The 27304-nt window shown below is 53.8% G+C and overlaps 1 protein-coding gene across 6 annotated transcripts in view; it reads left to right on the forward strand.

Moving 5' to 3' along the window:
• The window catches only part of ALPL (alkaline phosphatase, biomineralization associated), a 52968-nt gene that overhangs the window by 18519 nt on the left and 7145 nt on the right, over positions 1-27304 (forward strand). The window contains exons 1-7 of one of the 6 annotated variants that reach the window (XM_055332867.1): positions 5797-5817; positions 16554-16718; positions 20312-20431; positions 20748-20863; positions 22175-22349; positions 23014-23189; positions 26298-26441. In XM_055332867.1, coding sequence (XP_055188842.1) covers positions 16658-16718; positions 20312-20431; positions 20748-20863; positions 22175-22349; positions 23014-23189; positions 26298-26441 — 792 coding nt within the window. In that variant the 5' untranslated portion in view covers positions 5797-5817; positions 16554-16657. Of the gene's footprint in view, positions 1-5796; positions 5818-6180; positions 6202-7865; positions 7967-16553; positions 16719-20038; positions 20226-20311; positions 20432-20747; positions 20864-22174; positions 22350-23013; positions 23190-26297; positions 26442-27304 lie in introns of those variants that run through there. The other 5 variants (XM_055332866.1, XM_055332865.1, XM_055332864.1 and 2 more) reach the window with 5 other exon arrangements.

A 27304-nucleotide genomic window follows, 5' to 3' on the forward strand; every position in this document is an offset into this window, starting at 1 on the left:
GTTTCTAGTGCTTATTTAAAATTCTTAGTCGAATGCAGCTGGTTCCTGTGGTATTCCTAATCAGTTTGTTTTGAAGCCACTGTGTTCCTTGAATTCCGTTCTTTAACCTGTGATCTCATATTTCTGGGGGCCGGGGGTGGGAGGATGTTCGGTGATTTTGTCTGGTGCTGCCTAGTGGGCTGGGAATCTAAGCCTGATGCTAGTCTCCATCAGCACCAATGAGTCCAAGGAGGTGACAGTCCTGCAGTGGAGACCCTCAGTTTAGCATTGCCACTTCCCCTCCCCAAGTAACCAACTTCCCAGAACTGGGGCTCACTTCCATCACCCCAGGAAGCAGTAGCCAGGGAAGGGGGCTGTCTGGTTAGATAAGAATCTATGAGCCATGAGGTCTGGAAAGGAAGGGTGGCGGAGCGATTGGAGGCCTGTCAGTTTCCTCTTGATTCCTGCAATCCCATGTTGCCTGCTGCACTGCCGTGATTTCACTCCAAGGTTGTTGTGTGGGGGGTTTGGGGGTTTTGTGTTTTTTTAAGATTTTATTTTTAAGTAATCTCTACACCCAGCTTGGGGGCTTGAACTCACAACCTTGAGATCAAGAGTCAAATGCTCTGCTGACTGAGCCAGCCAGGTGCCTCTTGCCCTGGTTTTACTCTAGCAAACACTCATGCCAGCAGACACTTGTGCCATCTGCCTGAACAGACACTCATGTCCAAGTGAGAGTGCTGGCTTTGGTTGTTCCAGGGCAGTGAGCATGCTGGAGAAGGGAGCATATACTGGGTAAGGCTTGATGCAAAGAGGCAAGACCAGAACTCAAACCTGATTTTCTTTTCTATTTTAATATTTTCTACCACCCTAAAGACTACGCCCTCCTCCTTCTCCTGGCTGCACCGCCAACCCCCTACACACAATTTAAAACCCTCTTCGATCTCCCCAGGAGATTCCATTTTCTCCATAATTTCCTAGACTTGGTGACATTTTGCTGTTTTTGCTGTTTTATTACTCAGGTGTTAATTTGAGGGAGAGGGTCCAGGAGCCAGATGTCTTCCCTTACTGTTAGTTTTTGTTCTTTAATTTTTTTCCCCTTACCGTTTTAAGATTGTGTGTGGCATCCCTACTTCCACTGCACCGCCGCCTGTGCACCATCAACTGAAGCATAGTGGCTTCAATAGAAAAACAGTACACTCATTAGAGGACCACTGGAAGCAGCAATATTAGAACAGATGGACCAAGAATTTTATTTTATTTATATTTTTAAAGATTTTATTTATTTGAGAGAGAGAGAGAGAGCGAGAGAGGGCATGCACGCTTTGAGCAGGAACAGGGGTAGGGGCAGAGCCAGACAGGGGGCTCTATTCCAGGACCGTAAGATCATGACTTGAGCCGGAGGCAGACGCTTAACTGACTAAGCCACCCAGGCACCCCTGGACCAAGATTTTAAATAAGCAATGCAAAAGAAATAAGGAAAGATGTTGGCAACACAGAACAGAATAAGTGTCAAAACAATAAAAGGGCAGCCCCGGTGGCTCACCTCAGTGGTTTAGCGCCACCTACAGCCTGGGGTGTGATCCTGGAGACCTGGGATGGAGTCCCACATCGGGCTTCCTGCATGGAGCCTGCTTCTCCCTCTGCCTGTGTCTCTGCCTCTCTCTCTCCTCTCTGTGTATTCTTATGAATAAATAAAATCTTTTAAAAAAAAGAATAAAGTGGAAATATTTAATGTGAAAAACTGGCCTCATCGTCTGCCCCTGCCCCAACGTTTACATGCACCTCACAACTCACTGTTCTCCAAATAAGACTCTCACGTCCCCCAGAATTTTGCATGGACTATTCCCTCTGCTAAAACTGCCTTCCCTCCACTGCTGCTGGAAGAATTCTGGTGCACCCTCGAGACTCCTTCTCTGATGGCCCCTCATGGGCAGTGTGATACTCAGTGATGGCATGGGGTTCTGGAGTTAGGAACCCTGGCTGCTTGTCCTCATTCTTCAACTCACTGGCTAGCTGACTTTGGGAGGGTCATGCTACCTCTCTGGATTTGAGGATCCTGCTGGGAAAGAAAATGAGTGTCAGGGTAGATTATTCTTAGTCCCTTTCAGCTCTGACAAGCTGATGGGGTAGTTAAGAGTGAAGGTTCTGGAAGGGGTGGGCTGCCTATGATCCCTACTGGGTCAAGTACGTAATCACTGTATTTCAATGCCTCAATTTACTAACCTGGCGACTGTTGAAAGCTTGTACTTCATTCTGGATTCCTACTCCCTGCCCTACCACTGTCTGCTGTGTGATCATAGGCAAGTTACTTAACCTCTCTGTGCTTCCCCCCCACCCCCGCCCTTTCTTCTGTAAAATGGAGTTGATGCTATGGATGCCTACCTCAGAGGGTAGGAGCACAATGAATGGAGCTATTGTTCTGCTGCTGGTGGTCGTTCACCATTATACAAACTTCGTCAATTCAGTTCAACAAATTCTTGATGTTTGTCTGCCAGGCCCTGCTAAATGTTTTCTAAATACACTTTCTATTGAATTTTATCTCTTAACAAAGACCTCCCAAGCATCTTATCTTTACAACAACCTTGCAAGACAGGGATGACTAACCTTGTATGACAGATAAGGAACCTGCAGCCCCAGACACAAAGTCACTTGCGAAGCTACACAGACTCAACCCATGTCTGCCTCTTCCATGGCCAAGGTCTTTCTACTATGCTCCAGTGTCCAGAAAGATTGGATAGGGGCTTGGGGGATTACCGGCCAAATCCAGATGGGAAAGTTCAATGAGGAGCTCCCCACCCCCTTACACATGTATCCCAGCTGTCTGGTCATCCCCTTGACCATCCCCTTGGCCATCCACACAAGCTGTCTTTTGTAGGTTTCATGCAAATGTGGGTTTAGCGATGGGCCAGAAGTTAATCGGGCTCATAGACCTCGGGTAGAAAGCCAAAGGGGTTCTGGGAGAGGGAGGAGAACTCTTGGAGGACAGGGAATCAGCAAAGAGGAGGCTTGAGTCCCAACAAGCCCAGAGCTGAAGATGGAAGGCAAAATGTGCGGAAGCAGATGTAAGCCTTGCCCAGAGGCAGCTGCGGAGGGTGGCACTGGGGCTGAACCCTGGCCTCTCTGTGCTCCTGCGGGCCTGGGCATGTGGCTTCACCTCTCAGAGCCTTGCTTGCATCATATGCAAAAGGGCTGCTAGTGCCATTTGGTGGAGTTAGGGGAGAGGGCACAGAGGAGCCCAGCAGCTCCAGGTTAGATTAGCATATGTAGGCGGACATCAGATTTAATCCTGAAGCTTCCTGAAGTTTCCTTATCTGCAGTTTGGGAATCACATGCTCAGCTGCGAGGGATGGGATTAGTGCAAGGCCACAGTGAGACGATTTCTGTGTGAGCCTTTCTCTGACCTCTCTGTTTAAAACTGCAAACACCATCTCCAGTTTCTCTTCCCTGCCCACCTTTTTTCTCTGTCATAGGCTTAGCACCACCTGGCACCCTGTTGACTTTCTTCCTTCTTTGTTGTCTGCTTAGCCCAGTAGCAGGGATTTGGGTTGTTCTGTTCAGAGAGAATAGCCTCCAGCTATAGTAGGTGCCCAGTAAACAGTTGTCAACTGAATGGTGGTTGAATAACAAATAGCAAAGGCCCTCATGGGTAGGGGGTGTTCAGTCAGTATCAGCTGGATCTTGGAGATGCAGGGTAGAGGTTGGAACAGCTCATTTGGGGTGCCCAGGGCTGCCTGTGAAAGCATTTGGGGCCTGGATTTCAGGGTGGTGCCTGGTCCCTCTCCAGCCACAGCCTGTGGAGAGTCAAGCTGGATGGGCCTGAGCACTAGGGCTTCTCACAGAGCCAAGAGCCTCAGGCAAACAGGAGGCCATGATACTTGGCTTTCTTCTTTAGATTTTTTTTTTATTTCATTTATTTATTTTTTTAAGTAATATCTACGCCCAACATGACGCTCAAACTCATGACCGTGAGATCAAGGGTCACACTCTCTACCAAGTGAGCCAGCCAGGCACCCCTCTGCGGCTCCTTAAACCACTCTGACTTCTAAGCAGAACAGACCACCTCAGAGAAATGACAGCCCCAGTGCCAACCCTGTACTCCAAGGGCTAGGAGAAAAAGCACTGGGTTTGGAGGCAGGCAGATCCCAGAGCACGGCCTGGCCCTGCCCCTCATTAGCTGAAGGGTCTTGGGCAGGTCGCTTTACCTCTCTGCATCTCCCGTTTCCCTCCTCTAGGAAATGGGTGTGGCTGTATTCCCCCTGTACTCCGACCTCTTGGGGCTTTTGCATAAAAACCCAGTAAAAATGTGTACTATGAGCAATCTTCACTAGACTGAAGGGCCTGCAAGGCAGAGCTTACACCTGTAGCCCTGAGCAGAGGGCCAGGCATACAGGAGACACCTGCAGCGTGTCGAAGAGTTAAACTCCATGATAACAGCTGTTGGGAGGGGAGGGTCTCAATCCTGCTCGTGGTAGGGTTGTTAGGTCCTGTCCAAGGACCTCCTATGGTTTTAAAGGTTTATAGATTCCAAAAAGAAAACCTTAACTTGTATTCAGCTGGACTCTTTTATTTAACCATGCACTTGAAATTTATTGACCTATCTCTAGCTTGTTTGCAAGATTTTTCCTTTGGTAGGAACAGCTGGCTGAGCATGACACGATGTGATTGCTTACATTATGAGAGGCTCAGAAAAACTCACTGAACTGTGTTCCAAGTAACAGGAAATTCAAGGCAAACAATAAGGGGAATTAATTGGCTTGTGTAATCTGGATGTTCAGAGGCAAGCTTCAGGCATGGCTGCATCCAGGAACCGAAGCAGTGTTACCCAACTGCAGATTCTATTCACCTTCTAACAAGTTGCTCCATCTTCAGGCTCTACATGGTGCTCCTCCCACTGCCTCAAGGTTACAACACTCCATCCAGGTAGAGAGAGTCTTCCAGTTTAAGCCAATCAGGACCCACCTAGAGCGGCTGGGTGTGGGGATCAATCCCATCCAAATCACTCTAGCTGAAAGGGGGAGGGTTGCTGTCCAGGGAAACTTCAGTCTTGTCAGGAAGGGGGCAATGGATTCTGGGTGGCCAGAGATTACAGCAGATCTTCTCTGTGGTCATCAGAAGGGGAGCTGTGGAAAGCCATAGGGACATCAGTGTAGCACTTTACAGTTTGCAAAGTTCCTTCCCTCCCAAGAAGCTGATATTGGAGGCAGGATGGCATTTATCGTCCCTGCTTCACAGATGAAGAAACAGCTCTTGAATATTTGGCCAGCACTCTGACTTGTACCCCTGGGCTGCCCCTGCCCACCTCAGTCTCTCCGAGGAGTTATACACTCAGAAAGGCTGACCTGCAAGGGAGGGAGCCAATGTGACCAACTTTGGTCCCTCCTCTTATGGAGGCAGGCCAAGGGGAGTTGGCCAGGGGGTGGAGGGAACAGCCTGACTTCAGGACCGGTGGTGCGGTGGTGGGGACAGTGGCCAGGCACACACATACAGTGGACATCCTGCAGCACCCGCTGCCCGGACTCCACTGTACACACACACACACACAGACGGAATGAGATCACGCAGCACACTGACACGGGGCTTCCCGTACCTGGGGTGGCTCAGGCCTCGGCTCTTGCCCCCAGTGATGGAAGTTGTCCTGGCAGATGCCTGGGGTGGGGGTAGCAAGTGCACTGGACGTAGAGCCAGCCAGGCCTGGCCTAGATCCCAGCTCTCCCACGCGATGGCTGTGTGACCCTGCTGCTCCCTCCCACTTCCTGAGTCTCGGTTTTGTCTTCTGACCCTGAGCTGCTAATTCACAGGATCCTCGGAAGGTGGAACCCAAAGCTCCAGCACATAGTAGGTGCTCCGTTAAGAGTTTCTTCCCTTCCATCCCCATCGTGTCCTGTTTACAGCTGTGTGACCTCAGCCAAGTTACCGAACTTCTCTGTACAGCGGGAGCAGTGATGGCACATCCGGGAGTGCTGCTGTGTGGGTCAGGCGAGTCAGGGCATGCGAAGCACTTGAAATGGGGCCTGGCATGCTCATTGTGCCCATTACTACCAACTAACATTTATTCAGTGTTTATTGTGCCAGGTCCTGGGCATTGATCTCCTGGCTTAATGTATTCTCAAGCTTACGATCATACCATGACCCAGGCACGCTCTGGGATGGTCGGCCTTGGACCCGCGAGGATACCAAGGCCCCGAAAGGTGGAGTGATGCACCCGAGGTCGTGGAACCAGTAAGCGATGGGGACTCTGCTGAGCTGTGCACCCTTGGGTGGGACCCTCGTGTCCGCGGGCTCGGATTTCCTGCAGGGCTGGACAGTACCCCTGCCCTGGCACCTCCTGGGGTCACTGGCTAGTGCAATAGGGGCAGGAGCCGCCACCTCTTGCTGGAAGGTTCTCTGGGAATGTGAGGAAGGCGGTTCTCCAGGGCCAGCTGCAGAGCGCTGTCTCTGGGAACATCCGTGTGCTCCCGGCTCTGACGTGAGCACTGTGTTTGCGAGCCCCTTGCACATGCCACCCAGGGATGCTGCTTGTGTTGGCCGCTGCCCAGAGGGTTACAAGTTCACTGCCTACTTCCCCCATCCAGAGCTGTCGCGGCCTCTCTCAGGGCCCACGTGGGGCCCGTGGAATGGCCCCTTCCCACCCACCCCCACCCAGGCCGAGGCTGCCAGGGTGAGTGGGCCTCGGGGGCGGGGAGTGGGAGAGCCGGGATGGCCCGGGGACCTGCATGAGGACCCACAGGAGCAGGGGTGGCGTGTGTCTAGGGTCACTCACGCTGTGTGGCCTTGGGTAAGTCACCTCATCTCACCTCCCTCTGTAAGTGGGGACAAGGGGAAGCCCTCCCTCAGGGGCCTGGGGTGACATGGGATGAGTGTGTAGGGAGCCTGAGTCCAGCAGTAGCTGCACATGGTCCATTCATCCACAAACACGTAATGCCCATGCTGCAGCTGGGCAGACGCGGTTCCTTTCCAGGCTCGCCTGCCGCTTAGAAGTTTACACTTGGCCCAGGGAGACAGAAACTTCCACAAGGAATGTTGAAATCTGGCTCCGTCCCTTACTGGCTGTGTGACCTTGGGCTAGGGACTTAACCTCTCTGTGCCTCTGTTCTGTCCACCCCCATCTGTGAAATGAGGGTAATAGTAGTGCCTACGTGGTAGGTTGTCGTAGGGATCAAATGAGTTAACGGAGGTGCAGCCAAAGTGAGGACAATGGCTGGCACGCGGGAAGGGCTGCGAAAGGTTTGCTGTTACTCAGAATACAATGACAAAGTGTGAAACGAGGCTTCTTAAGAACGGTCTCTGAATTGTTCTCTTCAGTTGACACAAATCATTAATGTCTGGAACTCTGAGACGTTGGCACCCACGCTAGGCCTCGGAGATTGCCCTGTGCTTCCGGTAACAGCCCTCAAATCGGGGCTGGTTGACTGTGGAGACCTGTGCGCTGTGTGACCCCGGGGAGGCGTGTGCCCTCCCTGTGCCTTCCGTTCCGCGCTGTCGATAGTGAGAGCAAGGATGGGACGGTCCTGTCTGCTGGTGGCAGAGGGGCTCCTGCCGCAGGCGTGCTGAGTGAAGCACCCAAGGACAGGGTGGCACACGCCTCACAGACACACAGCACATGCCCTCCCCCGCCCCCATGTCCTCTCCGTGGGATGGTGGAAGCCTGTGTGCCCATACAGCAGCCATCCCTGGCCCTCCTCTGCCCTGCCACTCAGCCATCTCGGGCCCCAGGCATGGGTTTCTGGACTCTACCATCACCCCCACCCCGCCACCCCAACTTCCACCCCGCTGCCATCCCTGCTAGGTCTCCTCCCACCAGTTGGACCTTGACTGGTTCAGTCCTCTGCCCACAGAGCCAGCTTGTGGCATCCAGAAGCCCCAGAACAGCTTGGGCTCCAGAACTCAGGCCTTTGGGGCTTCTGACTGCAGCCCTGCTGAGTGGCCTTGGGCCAGCGGCAGACCGCCCGGGTGCAGCGTCCACGCCCGTGAGATGGACTGGCGTGTAAGTACGCAGGGCGCGCCCTCGGCCAAGGCTGAGCTCAGCGAGCAGAGCCCTTTGCGGCCGGTGTGGGCCGCCCCTCTGTCCTGTTCATCTCAACCCCACCATTCTTCCAGCCTGGCCTTCCTCCCACTCCATCCACAGAACCTTCCTGGCTGATCCTGGATGTCCTCTCTCTCCCCTTCAAGGGGAAAAGAACATGTCAAGCTGCGTGGTGGGTGGTTTCTGCCTGAGTGGAAGCGTGGAACCTTGACCCCTTCCCCTTCGTTGACCACCCCCCTCCTCCCGCCACCTGGAGGTGTGCTGCTGGCCTCTGTGGGGCCTTCCAGACAAGCAGGTCTGTGGAGAAGCCCCAAGGGTAAATAGCTGCCGGCCAAGTGAGCAGAGAACAGACTGTCCGTTTCTGCCCCAGACCCCCATATACCCCTCTTTTTGCCCATCCCGTGTGTGTATGGGCCCGCCCTCCCCCACTCCTACCCCCACATTCCATGCCCTAGGATCTGTTTTAAGCCTGTCCATCTATTAACTCCAACAATCCTTAGGACAATCCTGTGGTTTCTATTAGTCTCGCACTTCGCAGATGAGAAGCCTGAGACATGGGGTGGGGGTCGGGTCGGTGGCCCTTGGCCACCCAGCTGGAGGGGCAGAGGCAGGATTCGAACCAGGTGGCCTGGCTCCACAGCTCGCTCTAACTGCTGCTGGGCTGCGTCTTCAGCCACTCACCCCTTGACCCCAGCACCCACTCACCCACCTACCGACAGTCCCTGGCCACCACGGAGCTGCCACCATCAACAGGGCTCACGCTGTGCTGAGGAGGTGACAACCGGTGGCTCTCTAAAACTCTGGTAGAGGTGCCCACGTTCTGGGAGCTTGAGGAGGAGCCATAACTACCGCGTGGGCGAGGCGGGGGGTGTGGGCAGCTCTGCAGAGCTGTCAAGGTGGAAGGATGATGGGAAGACTCCGTGGAACAGATGGGTGGGTGGAGTGGACAGCAGAGACCAGGAACATTCTAGACCAGGAACACTGTGTACAGGGACGTTGAGGCTGGAAGCACTCAGGGGACAGCTGGTGTCTCAGCTGAGCCCTAGAGATGCAATGGCTTGGCAGCCAGCAGGGCTGACGCCGTGCCTCCCCGGGCACTCGCACATCTGCTTTCTGCCCAGATGGAGTGCTGTCAGCAGCTGGAGGTCTGCGTCTTGCCTTGTCCCCAGCATCTGGCCCACTGCCCTCCGGGGAAGTCCCTCCTTGGGTCTGACCTGCAGCCCACTCTGACCACCACACATTCCTTCCTGAGCCCTACACCCAGAGGCTGCTTCGTGGCAGCCGTAAATAACCCACGTCAGTGAATGAACAAAGTCCTGGCCAGCAAGGCTTGCCAGAGCCGCTGGACTTGGCCGGGAGAGGGATCCCATGTCCCCTCTCTCTGACCCTGCAGCTGAAATGTTTCTTTCTGGGCAGCTGTGGCAGCCCGCCTTGGGGCTCTGGCAGGGCCCCCAACTCCCACCCCAGTTCCCAGCCCGCCGGGAGCTCAGGGGACACTCGCCAGGCACTTCCTGTGGCCACAGCTCCTTCAAAGAGCCAGGAAGGCCCAGCTTGACCGCCCAGAGGGCGCTGGCTTCCGCCTGTTCTGATTGTTCCCTGCATGCGTCCATGGGAAAGAGGAGCTGGGCAACCGGGCTAAGTCTTTTCTCTTTGGGCCTCAGTCTTCCCATCTGGGCAATGGGACAATCTGCAAAGCAATGTTTCCCATATTAATCTGCTCACAAATGATTCGGCAGGTCCTGTGGGGAGAATGGGGATTTGGGGGTTGGTGTCTGTTTAATCTTTTAAATTTGAATAAGCCACACCCTTTGCATCTTTATGCTTCCTTCACCCAAAGCTCATCAGGTCCTCAGCACTTAGCAATACAGGTGGGGTGGGTTTGGGTGGGGTGGGGGTGGGGGGCTGAGCCCCTGGCTGGGGTTTTACAGATACACAACCTCCCAGTCATTGTAAAGAACACTTCCATCACTCTCACACTTTTCCCAGCCTGTCCCTCCTCCCCAGGAAACCACTTGGGAATTGGACTTTTTTTCCACATTTGCCCCAAGTCATTCTTATGGCCTGGTTTGGGGAAATCTGCTCAAAGGACCCTCCCCAGCCCAGACTTTCCTGGGCTGTGACTTCTAGCCCTCTGGTCCACCCAGGTAGGGCTAGGGAACACAAGGTGACACTCTTTGGGTCTCCTCTTGATTTGGGAGGCTGGCGGGTCGGGGAGCCTTAGAGCTGTCCCAGCCCCGCAGAGCTGGCTGGGGCAGGAAGGGTCTCTGGCTGTGTGGTGGGAGAGAGAGGTTGGAGCAGGGGTGACCTCCAGGTAGGATCCTTGAGGAGTCCTATGCAGGATGCAGCTCAGGATCTTCCATCTGTGTGAGCCTGGGTCACCTCCATCACTGTGTCTGCCCCCCTGCCTCTAATGCCCAGGCCTTCCTTCCCTCACCTGGGAATGGGGACAAATGATCCAGCTCTCAGGGTTGTTAATGAGGACTAAAGTCAGGTATGTCACACTCAGTGTCTGGTACACACCACCGGTGCTCTCCTGAGTGGGCGATGGGTGTTAGGGGGACAAGGCAGCAGGCTCAGAGGTACAGGGACTGGCCCAATGTCACATAGCTGGGGGAGGTGGGGCTGAGGCCTGGCTGAAACATGCTGGCTTTGTGACAGCTTGGACCAAATGACTTTACTGATGAGCCTTAGTTTTCCTATCTGTCAACGAGGCCAATAAACCAACCCCACCTGTATCACTGGTATGTCGTGAGGGTCTGACGCAATTTGAGTAAAGGGCCTATTGAGAAAGAAAAGACTTTTGTGGAGTAATACCCCTGGATCTCCTATTTTTATGGTGAGCCTAGTGGCCTTTCTGGGACCAGAAAGAGGAGCTCTCTTGGCATGGGAGGGTAAAAGCCTCTTCCCCTGACCTTGAGTGCTTTGTTCTGTGGGGTCTGAGGGGTCCCAGGTGGCAGGAGGCATAATTGGGAAAGGCCTGGTCTTATAGGCACATAGCTGGTGTTGCGTCCGGGCTCTGGGAATGTCTAGTGGCTTCACTTCTCTGAGCCTCAGTTTCTTAATCTGTAAGATGGGAATTATAACACCATCCTGACTTGATGAGATGTTGTTGGGACCCAAGAGAGATGGATATGGGGAGGGAGGCTTCAGAAGCAGAGGGGATCCTCGGGGCAGGCAGCAGCTCAGCTACCTGCAGCCTGCGTGTGTGGACTCTCCAGCAATAGGTGGCTTCGAACCAGCGCCTCGTAGTGATTTTACCAAAGCTTGCTGTCCTGCGGGGCCGGTGCTCTCCCAGTTCTGAGGCAGTGCAGGGGCTGGGGTGACAAGCTGTGGAGGTTGGCGGACCTGGGTTCAAATCCCAACTCTAACAGTGTACCTCCGAGCACCTGTTTCCTTCGTCTGTAAGCGGGGTTGCTAATGCCTATCTCACGGGCCAGGCGCACAGTCAGTGCTTAGTAAGAACAGTCCCTCTTTTTCTGGACACAGGTTCGCCCCACTGGCTGATTCAGGGCGGTCTCCTCCCTGGGCTTGTTAATGGGGTGGAATAGCCACTGTTGCTGCTTCAGGGGAATAACCAATCACGGCCTTGGCCAGCTGGGGGATGCCCTTCCTTCTATGCACAGTGCACTATGCACAGTGCCCTTCCTTGTGCGCACTATCCCACAGTGTGACTAGCACAATATCTGCTGCATAGTAGGTGCTTTAAAAAAAAAAAAAACCCTGGCTGGTCAGGAATCTCCAAGAGGATAGCGATCGTGTCTATCCTGTTCCCCAGTGAGTCCTTAGTACCTAGCACAGAGCCAGGTACACAACTGGTGCTCGCTAAATGTTTGGGAATGAACAGTGAATGAATAAAGTTGAATGAACAGGCATCATCAGGTGGGGAAGGCCTGGCTGCGGGAAGGGGAGCTTCATGGGCTGTCCCCCCCCTCCCGTTTCATCCCTCCTGAGCTAATCCCCAAAAGATTAACCCCAAGGAACAAAGCCAGGTCACAGCTGCTGACCTGGGGCTTTGGGGCGAGCATCCAAGGCTAGTGTGTCTGGGTGTGTACACGGTGCTCCGGTGCTCCGTGGGGCCCTCTCTGCCCTAAGATGGCTCTTCTGTCCCCCACCCTGGGCACCGTCTTCACGGCACTCCTCAGTTTCCTCCTCCTGCTGCTGGCCTTGGGCCTGCTCTGCTTCTTCACCTGCCGCCTGGCCAGGCCACTCAGGTAGGAGAGCTCACTCGGGCCCAACTCCCCTGTCTCCCCGTCAGATGTCCTGTGGCCAAATACTACATTTGGCTACAGTTTGTCCTTGTGGGACAGAGAAAGGGCAGCTCCTGGTCTCTCTCCCTCTCCGTGGTGGGGAAACCAAGGCCCACAGAGGTTGAGTCACCCTAGGATTGAATCCCACTTGGCCACGCATTAGCTGAGATCCTTTGCTCAGTCTCCAGGACCAACACCGTAAAACAGGCTAATGACACCTGCTGTGAGCATTAAGCGAGATCACAGATGTCAGTAGTTAGCACAGTGTTCGCTACCACATGAGTGCCCAAGAAATGGTAGTGATTTTTATCTGTCAATTGCCCTGGACCTTTTGAGACCAAGCCACCAGGACTGGCTTTTTGCCTGACTCCAGGGGGCTCCCATGCTCTCTGCCCCAGGAGGCTGAGTCAGTCCTCAGGGCAGAAGCTCAGCCCCTCTGCTCCCTCTCCTGACCTGCCAAGTAGCTGCTCCTTCTCCAGGTGCCAGAGCCCAGCCGGGGCTTCTGCATACTTGTCATGAATAATCAGAGCACGTAGCTGGGAGCCTGGCAGAGACGGTCCAGCTGGGAGGTGGGGGGCGGTGGGGCTGGCACACACTCGGAAGCTCCATTCTGAGCTAGTAGAGTGTTGGCAGAGGGTGGTGGGCAGCCGGGGCCCCTGCAGCCCCAGACTGGGCCCCACGGAGCCCAGCACCAGGGCTGCAAGAGGCTTGGAGCCTCTGGGTGGAGGTGAGGGCCAAGAGGAGGAGCCAGCAGAGCAGACTCTGGCTTGTGGAGGGTTTCCTAGATTCCAACCCCCTCTCCTTTTTAGGCAGAGGCAGTTGGAGAAGGCACCTGTCTCTCTCTAGAATAGGAGGTCTCAAGGCCACAGCCCTGGGGTCAAAATTCAGAGCATTCCAGCCTGAATCTTGAATCTTGAGGCTTTTCATTAAGTTAGCATTTACAGAGCTGCTTCCTTATGCATGGGTTGGAGATTCAACAATGGGGAAAATGGTGTTTACTCTCTCTCCGAGAGCATCAGGCTAACAGAGAAGAGAAACAAGAATAATCATGCAGGATGGATGAGCCCTTTGGATCTCCTTGGGTCACACTTCACTTTGATTTTTCCTTATTTCCTTGTTTGTATTGGGCCCAAGATGCAAAGAGCATGAAGTTCTGTCTCTCAGTTCATGGGTGTACTATCATGAATCTTGTTTTTCTCACCTGCAAAGGAGATCACAGCCCCCCACTCCCCTCCCCCCGCCCCCGCCACTGTCAAGGTTATTAGTGAGAAATCATGGTGGAAGTCTTCATAAACAGTGAAGTGCAGTACACAGGTCATTTGCATTTTGTCTGTGTTTATAGATTGTTTACCTGAGCTCTCAGAGTAGTGTTTATATCTTCTTGAAGTAGAACACACCCACATTTATACAGAAAAGTGTCCATGTCCTACATCAACAGCTTGTTGGATTTTCAGATGGAATCCACCCATGTAACCAGCCCGCAGATCAATCACAAGTCCTCTGCACCCCCCTTCATTCTTCACACCCCCAAGTGTAACCTTTATCTTGGTCTCCTAACACCTAGCTCTGTCTTTATACTTTGTATCGTGGGAATCACTCTCTAGGTACTCTTGGGTGGGCTTCCTTCATTCGACCCTACCTTTGCAAGACTCATCCGTGTTGGGTGGAGTTGTCGATCATTCGTCCTCACTGTTGTGTAGACTTCCATTCTGTGAACCCGCACAGCGTGTTTATCCGTCCTGCTGCAGGTGGAGCAGTGCTGAGGCTGTGGCGAACAGGGCTGATGCGAACATTCTCCTGCTTCTCTTTTGGTGAACATGTGTGTGTACATTTCTGTGGGAGACAATGGTCAGAGGGCATATGTACACTCCAGCTTTGGTAAATGCTGCCAATTTTCCGAAGTGGTCGTACCAATCTATACCCCCTGGCAGTGAATGGATACCCTAGCCAGACCCCATGCGCTTGCCAACACTTGCACTTTTCTGCACACAACAAAGGAAGGATTTGGGGGCTAAGTCTTCCTGTCCCCCTGCCTCCCTCCTTAGAGCACTGGCTTTTAACTGGTGTCAGTATTTACTGTGCCAAACACTGGAGCCTAGACAAACAAGCCAAAGTCCCACTCTTAGAAATTCCTGGTGTAGTGGGGGAAATGGACCAGAAAGGAATGACTTTCGAAACAGAGACTTACACACAATGATGGAGGTGGTATGAAGTCCAGGGATAGCAAACTGGAATAAGTGGCCATCCCGGAGGCTTCTTAAAAGAGGTGACTTCGGTTTTTAAGTTATTTGGAATAATATTATAATGTATTAATATTGTATATCAACTTAATAGCATTCTTTCTGATGTTAGGGTTTCCTCTAGAAACATTTGAAAAAAGTAGAGTAAAAAGAAATCAGGAATAATACCTCTCAGGGCACCTGGGTGGCTCAATGATAGGCATCTGCCTTTGGCTCAGGTCATGATCCCAGGGTATTGGGATCGAGTCTCACATCAGGCTCCCCACAGGGAGCCTGCTTCTCCCTCTGCCTATATCTCTGCCTTTCTCTGTATCTCTCATGGATAAATAAATAAAAATCTTTAAAGAAAAGAAATCATCATACCTCTCAGAGTTAAGTGCTGGTAGATGTCAGATGTAGTATTTTTGTTCATGCCCCATCTCTCTCTCTCTCTCTCTCTCTCTCTCTCTCACACACACACACACACACACACACATCAAGGATCCAGTTGGGTGTAGAAAGGGGCAGAGAAGAATAAGGGTAAAACCTGGATGGTGCTTTATGTGAATGCTGGGTGTTTTCTGGGTGAGGTGCCTTGCCTCTGGGCACTGAAATGCAGTGTGCACTTATTTTTTCTTAAAAGATTTATTTATTTGAGAGAGAGGGAGGGAGGGTGTGCATGCACATTCTCGAGAGAGTGCATTTGCCCATGAGAGCAGGGGAAGAGCAGAGGGAGAGGGAGAGCGAATCTCAAGGAGACTCTCCACTGAGCATGGAGGCTGAGAATGGAGCCTGGCTGGGGGCTTGATCTCACCACCCTGAGATCATGACCTGAGCCAAAACCAAGAGTCAGACACTTAACCACCCAATTGAGCCACCCATATGCCCCAGTGTGCATTTTTAAGGTTGAATCAAGATCCCCATTTTTAGTGGCAGGTGGTTTCTTATCTGACAGGACAGTTAACAGTAGAATGTTGGGCATCACTGCCCTTTCCTGCAACTAATGGCATAATCATTTTTATCTGGGTTCTGGTGGAAATATATTTTCCTGTGAAACTCTTGCAATTTGAAATTTCTCCTCTTCCACCAATATTTATGCACAATGGGGTTAGTACATTTCTCAGCTGCAATTGGGGTTATCCCTTGTGATCCTGACAGGATGACCACAATTTAAAAACTTTCTTAGGCCGTTTTCTTATTCTAACACACGCTCATTTTAGGCAATTTGGAAAATTTAAAAAAAAAATAAGAAGAGGAGGAAATAATCATGCAGTTTTACCACCCAGAGAAAACCACAGTTAACGTTTTGTTGTATTTCCTTCTAGTTTGTGTGTGTGTGTGTGTGTGTGTTTAACAGTTGTTTAAAATTATAATGGTAACACCTCAACACAGAAGAAAATTTGGGAAATGCAAAGACAGTGAAAAAGCGATCAATCAAGGCCTCTGGAATGTCACTACCCAGAACTGGGCACCCTTAGCAGCCAACCTTCCTGTGCATCACTCCTATAGCTTTTATATCTCACCATAAATACCAAGCTCCAGAGGGGAATGTGGCAATATGGTTGTCCCTGTAAGAAAGGGTGGGCCTGTTGTGGCTCTGATGTGCTTGGGACACAGGTAATTAAAAGGCTGTAGACAAGTCAGACTCAGGAACAGGAGCAGCCTCACGTGAGAGCTTGTTAGAAATGCGCTCGAGCCTGGGTGGGGGCCGGTGGACACTGTACTATTTTAACAAGTCTTCTGAGAGGTTCTGGTGCATGCCGAAGTTGGGGAAGCACTGCACAGGAAGACCGAGCTCTAGTGGGTTCTGGGCTCCAGATGGGCTGAAAGTGGGAGTTCACCTGGGAAATGGGGATGGGACCACTTGGCACCATGGAACTCATTCAACTTCCACGACTGTTTGTGTGAGTAAGCTTCCTAAGGGATGGGACGCCTGGGTTTGCATCCAGCCCCATGCCAGGCCAGTGATAAATGCTCAGCAAATAATGAACAAATTAGTAAATGTATAAGGGGATAGACAAATGAATTCTGGAGCTGTGGCCCACGTGTCTTTTTTTTTTTTTTACCCCTTTTAATTTCTAGGATTGGAACATCCATTAACATCTGACTACTGCCAGCCCATCCCCTCCCATCCACGTTGGTCATACCTCTGGGCCGGAGAGAGAAAGCAGGTCTTGGAGGGCATCATGATTTCTCCCTTCCTAGTGCTGGTCATTGGCACCTGCCTTACCAACTCCTTAGTGCCAGGTAGGATGGAGGACCCAGGTAGAAGGGTTGGGGCAACCTGATGCCAGGGGGATAGGAGGAGGGCAATTTCTATATTCAGGGTCATAGAACTATCCAAATTATTTAACAGCTGGAAACAAATGTTCCCAGAGCAGGAGATCCCGGCTGCTGCATGCAGTAGGATGTGATCAGACCACTCCTTTTCTCTTTATATTATCCTATTCTTTGATTGGCATATAAAATATTTCAAATCTTGGAATGCTAAGTCTCCTGTTGGTTTTGTCTACTTAACTCTCCTTCGTGGTGATAACGTTTTCCTGCGGCTCATAATTTTTGTTGGTGAAGTCAACAGGAGTTTTGTGTTTCTTTGTCTTTTTTTAAAGATTTTATTTATTTCTTCATGAGTAACAGAAAGAGAGAGAGAAGGAGGCAGAGATGGATAAGCAGGGATAGGCAGGCTCCCTGCAGAGCAGGGGTCCAGATGAAGGATCCCAGGGTCCTGGGATCACTACCTGAGCCAAAGGCAGGTGCTCAATCAGCTGAGCCACCCAGGCATCCTGTTTTTTGTTTCTTATTGGAGATTCACATGGAAGTGTTTCTATGGTGCAGTGTTGTGTTGATTCTTTAATTCTAGACAGGTTTTTATGTTAATTCTTCAGTTTAGGGCTCTTAAGCTGTAAATTCAGACCCCCACTCCAACCTGGCTCAGATTTGGAATTGTGTTCACATTTCTCAAGATTGGCTTTCTTGCCTCATCCCTTCTATAGCTCCAGTTAACAACACATGCACGTATCAGCCTAGACCTGTACCTGGTCTGACACCCCAAGGGCTGCTCAGTGTCAGCCCCAGTGGGAGAGGGGAGCCCTTCTTGGCTCAATCCATTATGTGGTCAGAAGTCCCCGACTGATCTCCCAGAGTCTTAGTTGATCCACCTGTCTGGTGGAGATATTAAGTCATCCTCCTTAGGATTGTGTTGTAGGAATCACACAGTATAGTCAGTGTTGGGCAGGGAGTGGGGTGCTCTTAGGAAGAATATTGCCAACATATGGGGAAATTAGGATGCAGGGAAAGGACTGGCCCACCTCAGGTGACACTGCAAGTCAGGGCTGGGGAGATAGAACCTGGGCCTCTGGAGTCTCAGGCCATCGCCCCCCTGTGATCCTATGATGCCTTTCGGTGTGCCTCCTTGGGGATCTGCAGTTGCTCTGTGGGACCATGGCCCTACCTTCTCAACACTCATAGCCTACTAAGTGAAAGGTAAACAGATGGATGAAAAGTGAAAGGATGAACAACAACATGAAAAACTTCAAATATTCAGCGCTTCAGTCCTTTGTATTTGTTCCTTTTTAGCCATTCTGATGGGTGTGTAGTGGTAGTACATTCTCTCCTCTTTTTTAAAAATTAGGGGGGATCCCTGGGTGGCTCAGCGGTTTGGTGCCTGCCTTCGGCCCAGGGTGTGATCCTGGAGTCCCGGGATCGAGTCCCACGTCAGGCTCCCTGCATGGAGCCTGCTTCTCCCTCTGCCTGTGTCTCTGCCCCCCCCACCCCTGTCTCTCATTAATAAATAAATAAAATCTTAAAAAAAAAGATTAGGTATAACTTAGAGTAAAGTGCACCAAATCAAAATGTGTAGCTTCGTGAGTTTTTACATATTTTATGCCGAAGTAGTCACCACCCATCTCCAGGCATGGGACACTAGGGCTTTCCTATGCACTCCCCAACCAACCCTGACCCCCAGGCCAAAGGAAGCAACACAGGCTCACTCCTGCAACCAGACATGAGTTTTGCCTGTTTTGAACTTCACGTAAATGGAATTATACAGTACGTACGGGCAAGTACTCTTCACAGAGCATTATATTCTGAGCATTTGTGCGTGTCATTTAATGTTCTCTAAAAACAATGGCCTCTGAGACTCGGCTGTCCAAAGCCATGATTGCTTAAGCCAGTCCCCTGACAATGAAGTCAACTTCACATCCACTAAACCCTTCTCAGGGTCAGGCCCTGGGGTGTGTGTGGGGGGGGTGACGCTGGTGGAAAAAGACAAGGGCTCTCGCCAGTCTTTTCCAGTCTCAGGGAGCATCCAGAGTAGGGAACCTGGTGAACTGGGATCAGAGCTGAAATCCAGAAGAAGGACCAGTGCAGGCTGGTGTCAGCGCAGCACCTGGTTGGATGGGGGGTTGGAGGTGGCTGCCAAAATGCTGGGGGAGGGGGAAGGAGGGCCTGGTGGTAGGTAAATCAGGACGAGAAGAATGATGGTGCCATCATCACCACCCAGATGGCATCCAAATGGCCAGAGAAGCTCCTTGACCAACGCCTTGCCACTGTGGTGTGTGTGCAGGAAGGCAGGAAGGAGATAGGAACCAGCCCTGAGGCAGTGGGACCCCCTGATCAAAACCACTGGCTCTGGCATTTGTTGAGACTTGATCTCAATCCTAAAACTGTCTGTAGGTAGCCATGCACTCCCATTTTCCTGGAGGCAGAGACTCAGATGGAAGGGGTTTGCCTAAAGGTATACAGCTGGATGGGAGGGCCTGGGCTCCTCAGACTCCAGCTGGGTCTCTGCCCGAGAGGTCTGCAGTTGAAGTCAGCAGACACCTTCAGAAGAGTGGTGGCTGGAGGCTGTCGGGGGCGAGGGGCCGACAGTCACCTGGGCACAAGGGATCCCAGCTCTGGAAGGGAATTCTTAGGCCTGGGGGATGGTGACCTCCCGTGGTCAGGTGTGTCATTTATTGAATCCGGCCCTCAGAGTGACCCCGAGAGGCATCTACAAAGGACCAAGGACCGCATTTGACAGGGAAGGAAATGGAGGTTCAGGGAGCTGTGACCCGCCCCCTGGGGGGTACTTGGCACAGCTGTGGTTGTAATGAGGTCTGTCGGGCACTACAGCTGTGTTCTTTCCATTGGAGGATTGACTGTTCGGCACATGGAGGGCGGCGGGGGTGTGGGGGGCAGAGAAGAGTATTCTGGTTCCCAATTTTTCTCAAGACTGGGGACACAGAACATCCTCTTTGCTAATTTATCCCAACAGGAGTGAGATTGTGCGTGGCTACTTTAAATCTGATTCGTTAAACAAAAGGCTGTCTTGTTTTCCAGTACTGCTATCAATGCTGTTGCTAACTCAGGTTTCTGCTGACTTTAATGAATAAGCCAAGCAGAGTTTATAATTGATGGCTGGATACCTCTGGGGACTCCTTCAGGTGAAAGTAGTTTGTTCTCTTGAACAGATTAAACATTACCCTCTTAATTGTGCTTGCACAATTCATTTGCTGCCTTAGCAGAATGTCTCTCTCTACTGGGTGGAAGGAAACAGTGTGGGTTCTGGAGGGTGGTGTCAGAACTGTGTGGCCTTGGGCACGTTGGTTCGTGTCTCTGAGCCTTGGTTTCTTCAAGTCTGAGACATGGGGAGAAGGCCCAGTGTCCACAGGCTTGTTCAGAGGGTTGGACTGGCCTATGTCTGTCTACAGACCAACGATGGCTGGCTGAGACAGCCCCGCTCCCTCCCCCAAATCCAGGCAGCCCTGCCCTCAGGTATGAGAAGTTGGGGTATCCGTGATGTGTGGGGATGGGGAGCTGCCTCCCACCCCTGCCAGATAACTCTGTCTCTGTCTATACAGAGAAAGAGAAAGACCCCAAATATTGGAGAGACCAAGCTCAACAGACCCTGAAATATGCCCTCAGGCTTCAGAATCTCAACACCAACGTGGCAAAGAATGTCATCATGTTCCTGGGAGATGGTGAGACCTGGGGTCCCCAAGGCCGTGGCCAGGTGGGGGCATCTAGGTGGAGGCCCAGGGAGCCAGGCTATGTGGACGAGGCTGGGGCCCTGGGATGGGGGGCCTGGCTTCGGACCCAAGAGGTCTGCTCTCCCAGGCAGTCCCTGAGGGTCTGGGGAAGGAAGGGAAAAGATGCCACAGGGTCACATTTACTGAGCTGCGCTCTGGTGCCCACCACCCAGCCAGCCTTGGCACCAAACTGGAAAACTGTAGGTGCCCGGGGTGGAGAGGCAGGGAGCCCAGGGGACTGAGCCTCCCCCTCCATCCCCTGCTGCAGGGATGGGTGTCTCCACGGTGACGGCCACTCGCATCCTCAAGGGTCAGCTCCACCACAACCCCGGGGAGGAGACCAGGCTGGAGATGGACAAGTTCCCTTACGTGGCCCTCTCCAAGGTGAGCCCGGCCCCACACGTCCAAGCCTCCCACCTCTTGGCTTGGCTGCAGCAAGGAAGGGTCGGGGAGCCGAGCCTGCAGGCAAGGCGGTCAGCCCTCCTGGGGTCTCTGTGGGCCCCACTGTGAAATGAGGACTCAAGACTTGCTTTTGAGGGTTTTAGTCGTGGATTTAAAAATCAATTGAGGTATAATATGCATGTGCCTAAGCCCACCTTGAATTTTTGCAAACGGCATGTGTCTGTATAGCTAGCGTCCAGGCTAAGAAGCTGAATGTGACAGCAGCCAGAAGGCCCCCAGCTCCCCTCCAGCCCCTTGTCCCCCTGACCCCCACCGACTTCCAACACCACAGAGAAGCTGTTCTGCTTTTGTCATTGCTATGCATGGAATCACGCGGTGTATATGCTTCTGCACCAGTCCTGCTGCCGTCATCCCCTCCCAGGCACCTCCAAGTGGATTAGATTAGTGACTACAGCTTTTTTTTTTAGATTTTATTTATTTATTCATGAGACAGAGAGAGAGGCAGAGACACAGGCAGAGGGAGAAGCAGGCTCATCCCAGGGAGCCCGGTGCAGAACTTGATCCCAGGACCCTGGGATTGAGCCCTGAGCCAGAGGCAGACAGACGCTCAAGCACTGAGCCACTCAGGGGTCCCTAGTGACTGCAGCTCTTGTTATTGGAGTCCCTGGTGGTGGTGGTGGTGGCTGTGGAGGCGTTATATAATAAAGATCCTCTGGACACTCTGGGTCAGGCCCAGGGCTCACCTCTGGAGGAATGGCAGGGACTGGGATTTTTTCTGTGGCTCTTAGGCTGGTGTGAAGGAAGACAGGCAAATAGTTTTAGGGTCTCAACTAGAGGTCTGAATGGGGAAGAGAAGGGAGCCTCTTCCCCATTTTCCCCATCCTAGATCCTGCTTCCCTCACCCAGTTACTCCCTTTCCCTAGCTTCCCCACACCACTTTTTCAAGAACCACCCCCTCCTTCCTTCTCCAAGACTCACCTGCCTCCCCCGCCCCCTTACTGGATCTTACAGCCCCAGACCCAGAGAGAGGTCCCAGTGATCTGGCCCCTAGCCCTCCGCATGCTGTAGGGTTGTATTCACCCCTTCCCACTGCCCTGGCTGCCAGGGCAAAGGAAGCAGGCAGCTAGGTGATATTGTGGCTCTGGGGGGACCTCGGTAGGTAGCAGGGCTTGGCCAAGGCCACAGGAGGCCTCTCTGTCTCCATCATGCCCCAGTCCTCGTGGTGTGAGGGGGGCTGGGGTGAAGGCCACCGTGAGGCCTGGCCAATCCCTGACCCTCCTTTCCCACCTGCAGACATACAACACCAACGCTCAGGTCCCTGACAGCGCAGGCACTGCCACCGCCTACTTGTGTGGAGTGAAGGCCAACGAGGGCACGGTGGGCGTGAGCGCCGCGACCCAGCGCACCCAGTGCAACACGACTCAGGGAAACGAGGTCACCTCCATCCTGCGCTGGGCCAAGGACGCTGGTGAGTGGGGAAGTGGCAGGGAGTGGGGCCCGGCTCCATGACCTGTCTGGGCCTCAGTCTGTCCCACTGGATAATGGGGAGAAGGCAGAGAAGGATGCTCTCCAGCTCTGATGTCTGGGAGTCTGGGAGATATTCCTGGAATCCTTTCCACAGCAGGGAAGGCTAGTGGCTTAGGGGTTACTCAGATGTGGGTTCCGGTCCCGGCTCATTTCCCTGAGTCTATTTATTTGACAAAAAAATGGATGTGAAGACATGGCCCGCTCCTAGGTATGGCGTGAGGAAGGTAGAGAACGTAGCCTGGTGCAGGCCCCATGGCACTTCAGCATCTACTTCTCCATTCCTCCCTGCAAGTGGGAGGCCCTGGTCCATTTTGGAGTCAGGGTATGAGGTTGACAAGGTGAGAGAGCCACACCATCAGAGGGCCCTGAGGAGGGGACCCTGCGGGCAGATGATGGAGGGAAGCCACAGAGGCAAAGTGAGCTGTGCTGCCGGGCAGTCAGAAGCCAGCATCCCCCCCCCTCCGAGGTACTGCCGGGGAGCCCAAGGTCCAGGCAGTCCGTGGAAGCAATGAATGGCCAGTCTTTAGTCAGGAGAGGGAAGGAGAAGACAGCTTGGACAGCCCCCCATCCCCAGACGAAGCCAACCGTCCTCTCCCACACCCCAGGGAAATCTGTGGGCATTGTGACCACCACGAGGGTGAACCACGCCACCCCCAGTGCCGCCTACGCCCACTCCGCTGACCGGGACTGGTACTCGGACAACGAAATGCCCCCGGAGGCCCTAAGCCAGGGCTGCAAGGACATTGCCTACCAGCTCATGCACAACGTCAAGGACATCGAGGCGAGTGTGGGGGTGCGGGCGATCAGGGAGGGGCAGGCTTGTGAGGTGGGGCCTCCGGTGGGCCTCAGGCCTCTGCTGGCTCAGGAAAAGGAAAAGCGGCTCGGCCTGGCTCCCCACACACCTGGGAGGCTCCCAGCCCATTAGGGGATTTGCGGTTGGGGCAGGGAAGCACTGGAGGCTTTCTCCGCGGTGGGGCTGAGGGATAAGCCCTGATGTAGCTGCCACCACACCCCAAGAATCAGGCGCCCAGGGATTATTCCGTAAATTGGAATCTGGCGCTGCACCAACAGCACCCCCCTGCCCCCCACCCCCACCAACATGGGAAGGTAGGGGTGACACAGTGGCCTTCCGAGGGGAGGACGTGCCCTGCACATTCCCACATGCACAAACAGGCCCATGTCCTGTGCGCTCGGCCAGTTAAGCCCAGAGAAGAGGTGGTGTGGCCAGTGGTTAGCACAAGCTCTCATTTTTAAAACTTCCTGGCCTCAAACCCTTGCCCTGCCATTGGCTAGCTGTGTGACCTTGGGTCAGTTAACCTCTATAGCTTCCCTTTTACAGCCCCGAAATGTGCCTCCTTCACAAGCCCATTGTGAGATCCAAATCAAATAATCCTGAGAGTTTAGGGAGGCCTGACACCTAGTGAGCTCTCAGAAAACGGTAGCATTATGCACAAGCCACATATCCCTGTCCTAGCAGGCAGGCTCGAGTGTGCAGGTGCACGCCCGAAGCCCAGACACTGTTCCCGTGGTACTCAGAGGGGCCCCTACTGTCTTCTTAACTGAGGACCTCTGGCTTCTTCCTTTTCTTAGGCTCTTGTTACCCGCTGCTGGGGTCTGGCGAGGGGGCACAGGGACCTTAGCTCCCTGAAACTAAAGTGGGGTTTCAGTGAGGCTCAGAGAAAGCCCCAGGTCTCACCTGTTTCTACCACCTGCAGCCAAACGCACTGGCTCCCAGACCCACCCTCTGTCCCCCATGCACTACCCTCCCCACCCCATTTTCAAGGCCCCCCTACCCACCCATAACTTCCCTTTCCAAGCAGTGGATTAGACACACAGTTGCGGTGACCCCTCCAAGCGAACATGCATCCGAGGCAAACCTCTGTCCTGACTGTGCCTCTACCTGCTGCACATCCTGGGGCAAGCTGCTTCCTCTTCCTGAGCCTCAGTTTCCCCACCTGTGCAACAAGAATAGCAAGCCCCACCTGCCCCCCCTCCCAGGGCCGCTGGAGGCCGAGATGAGGTCATGGATGTGAGAACATTTGTTGTACAAGTGCAGGGTGTAATTACGGGGCTGCTACTCGGGGAGATGTGCCAGGAGCAGCCTGAGAGGGGGACAGGAGCTTAGGGAAGATGTCTCCGTGGGGTGAGGGTGGACGGGGGTCCTCGGGCCCCTGGGGGACGAGCGGGGGTGTGACTGAGGGGATGGGCCTGGGTTGGGCCTGGGTGAAGACTGCCCCCCACTCTCTCCTTCCATCCCGCTTTGCCCTCCCGTCCACTTCTGCACCTCCACCGCCCCAAAGCCCCCCAGCCCCCAGGCTGCACATGAAACACAACTCCTGGTGTCCGCCCTGAAAATAAATATCTTTTGCTAAAAAAAAAAAAAGGGGGGAAAGAAAGAAAGAAAGACACAAACCCAAACCCCAAAGCCAAACAGCAAGTCTGTTATTTGGGAGTTTAATGAGCGTGTGAAGTCCCTGCTGGAGCTGGAAATGATGAGGCTCCAGGCAAGAAGATTGGGGGCTTCATTTTCCACTCTGAAAATGCCAAGGGGTCAGGTTCTGTGGGAACGGGGGTGGGGAGCCGGGGGCCGGTGACCCGGGGTCCCCTCTCCTTCCCCTCACGGCCTGCCCCGCCCCCAGAGCTCCTGGCTGGGGCCCTCGGTGGCCTTGCTGGAAGCCCTGGTGTCCGCCGCTTCTGCCGCTGAGAACACCTTGCACTGGGGCCACCGGGCGCCAGGACCCCGTCCTGTTCCTGCACTTCCTTCTGCAGCCACCCGCAGGTGGGCGTTCCTTCCATCCTACAGATGAGGAAACTGAGGCTCAGAGGGGTTAAGCGCCAGGCCCTTGGTCCGTAGGTGACAGTCGGAGTCAAACCTAAGTTGGAAGTCAGGCCTGTGCCCTTTCTGGGTCCCTGTGGCCCCAGCTGGCCCTGGGCACCTTCCCCGCCTGGACTCCTGGGTTCTCAGGAGGGAAGCAAGCGGAAGGGACAGAAGGGAACCTGGGCGATGCCAGGCCGGGGACGGAGGACCTGAGGCCAGCCGTAGCGCTCTGCTCACCCAAGGTGTCCAGGGGCGGCGGCCTGGCCTGGCGCCTGCGGTGACAGGAGGACACCGGTGTGGTGGTCACCGCAGGCGGTGGCTGTTATGCTCTTGGCCCCATTTTAAAAATAGTCAGGACTTCAAACACGGGCTCCCAAGGAAAACAAACAGTCCCGCGTCCGTCCGCCCGCGCACGCCAGCCGTGGTGAGTAAAATTAGCCTGGCGGGGACTACACAGACGTGAGCGCTGGCCACTGTTTGCCCAGGCTCCCGGCTGGGCTGCCCCAAGACCTCCCTGGCAGAGGCCTGTGGCCCGCTGCTTCCCACTGGGGAGAGGGAGCTCTGCAGATGCGCCAGGCGCCCGTGCTGGCGGCAGCGAAGCCTCGGGTTCGAATCCTGGCTGTGCCCCTTGCCGTGTGGCCTTAGAGGGAGAAAAACCATATTGCTGCTCCCATTTCTTTAGTTGGAAAATGGGGACACAGGTTCCCTTGCAGCCTTGGTAACGAAGTTGATTAAGATCATGTATCTAGAGTTCAGTGCCTGACATGCAGTGAGTGCTCCCTAGATGGTGTTATTCTTACACGAGTGGGAGCCGAGTCAGGCTTCTGGAAAGCCAGGTACGAGGAATTGTCAGTACCGCCAATGTTTCACCCAGAAGCCCCAAACCATGGTCCCCATATACTCATGATTTCATCTCCCCAAGTGGAAAAGCAGAAGCCCAGGGTGGGCAGTATGGACCAAACCCAAGACTCTCCAAGCTGGAGAGGCATCCACACTGACCCCAGCGCCTCCAGGAGCCCAGCTCTTGAAGCTTGGAACCCTTGGGGTGCTGATGGCTCCTGTCCCCTATAGGTGATCATGGGGGGCGGCCGGAAGTACATGTTCCCCAAGAACAGAACAGATGTGGAGTATGAGATGGACGAGAAGTCCAGGGGCACGAGGCTGGATGGCCTGAACCTCATCGACATCTGGAAGAACTTCAAACCGAGACACAAGGTAACCAGCTGGCTGGTTGCAGGGACGGCTTGTGGTGGGAAGGGTTGGAGGACCCCTCTCTGAATCTCAGTTTGTTTCCTCCTCTGTAAATGGGGTTGTAATTCTTACCTTGATGGGCCCAAGTGGTCTAACTGATACATGAATGGCACACAGTAGGTGTTCAGTCAATTAATTCCTCCCTTCAGAGGAGGGCTCCCCCTCCCCGCCGCCGGAGAGCTAGACAGTGGGGAGGGTGGGCCTGCATGGACATTCAGGCCACCTGAGCCCCTACTGTGTGCAGGGCCGCTCGCTGGGCATGAATGCCAAAGGATGAATCAGATGGTCAAGGGATTGTGGATCACTGTGTGCTCGGGTGGCGGGCAGCCCAGGCCCTACGGGAACCCAGAGGGATCAGACCACAAGGGAGGAGCTGATGAGCCCTGGGGAGGAGGAGGTGGTGGGGGGAGCGTGTGAGCCATGGAGGGAGGTGGAAGCCAACCATGGTGAGCTGGCTTTGGCCCCGGTGAGGCACGTGCTGGGGCTGGGAGGCTGGAGCGCTCTCCCTGAGCACCGGCTCCCTGGAGAAGCTCTGGCGGCCGCTGGGCCTGGAGCAGATGGGGTCTGGAAATGACTGTGGTCAGGAGTGAAGACAGTGGGGAGCAGCCTGGGAGCCGCTTTGATGTCACTCTGGGGTTGGGTTTCTGAGGGTTCCAGGACCGGCCCCTGGGGAGGCCTTGTGGGATGAGGCCGGGCCAAAAGCAAGGTGGGGGGCAGGGGCCTGAGGATGGCCCCCACAGGGTGGGTGAGGGTGGGACTGAGCTTCTGTGAACCCCATTGCTCTGAGTCAGCCCTGGCAGGGCCAGAGACACACTGCTCTTCCCAGC

Source organism: Nyctereutes procyonoides, unplaced genomic scaffold (assembly GCF_905146905.1).
Source record: "Nyctereutes procyonoides isolate TBG_1078 unplaced genomic scaffold, NYPRO_anot_genome, whole genome shotgun sequence".
Lineage (NCBI taxonomy): Eukaryota > Metazoa > Chordata > Mammalia > Carnivora > Canidae > Nyctereutes > Nyctereutes procyonoides.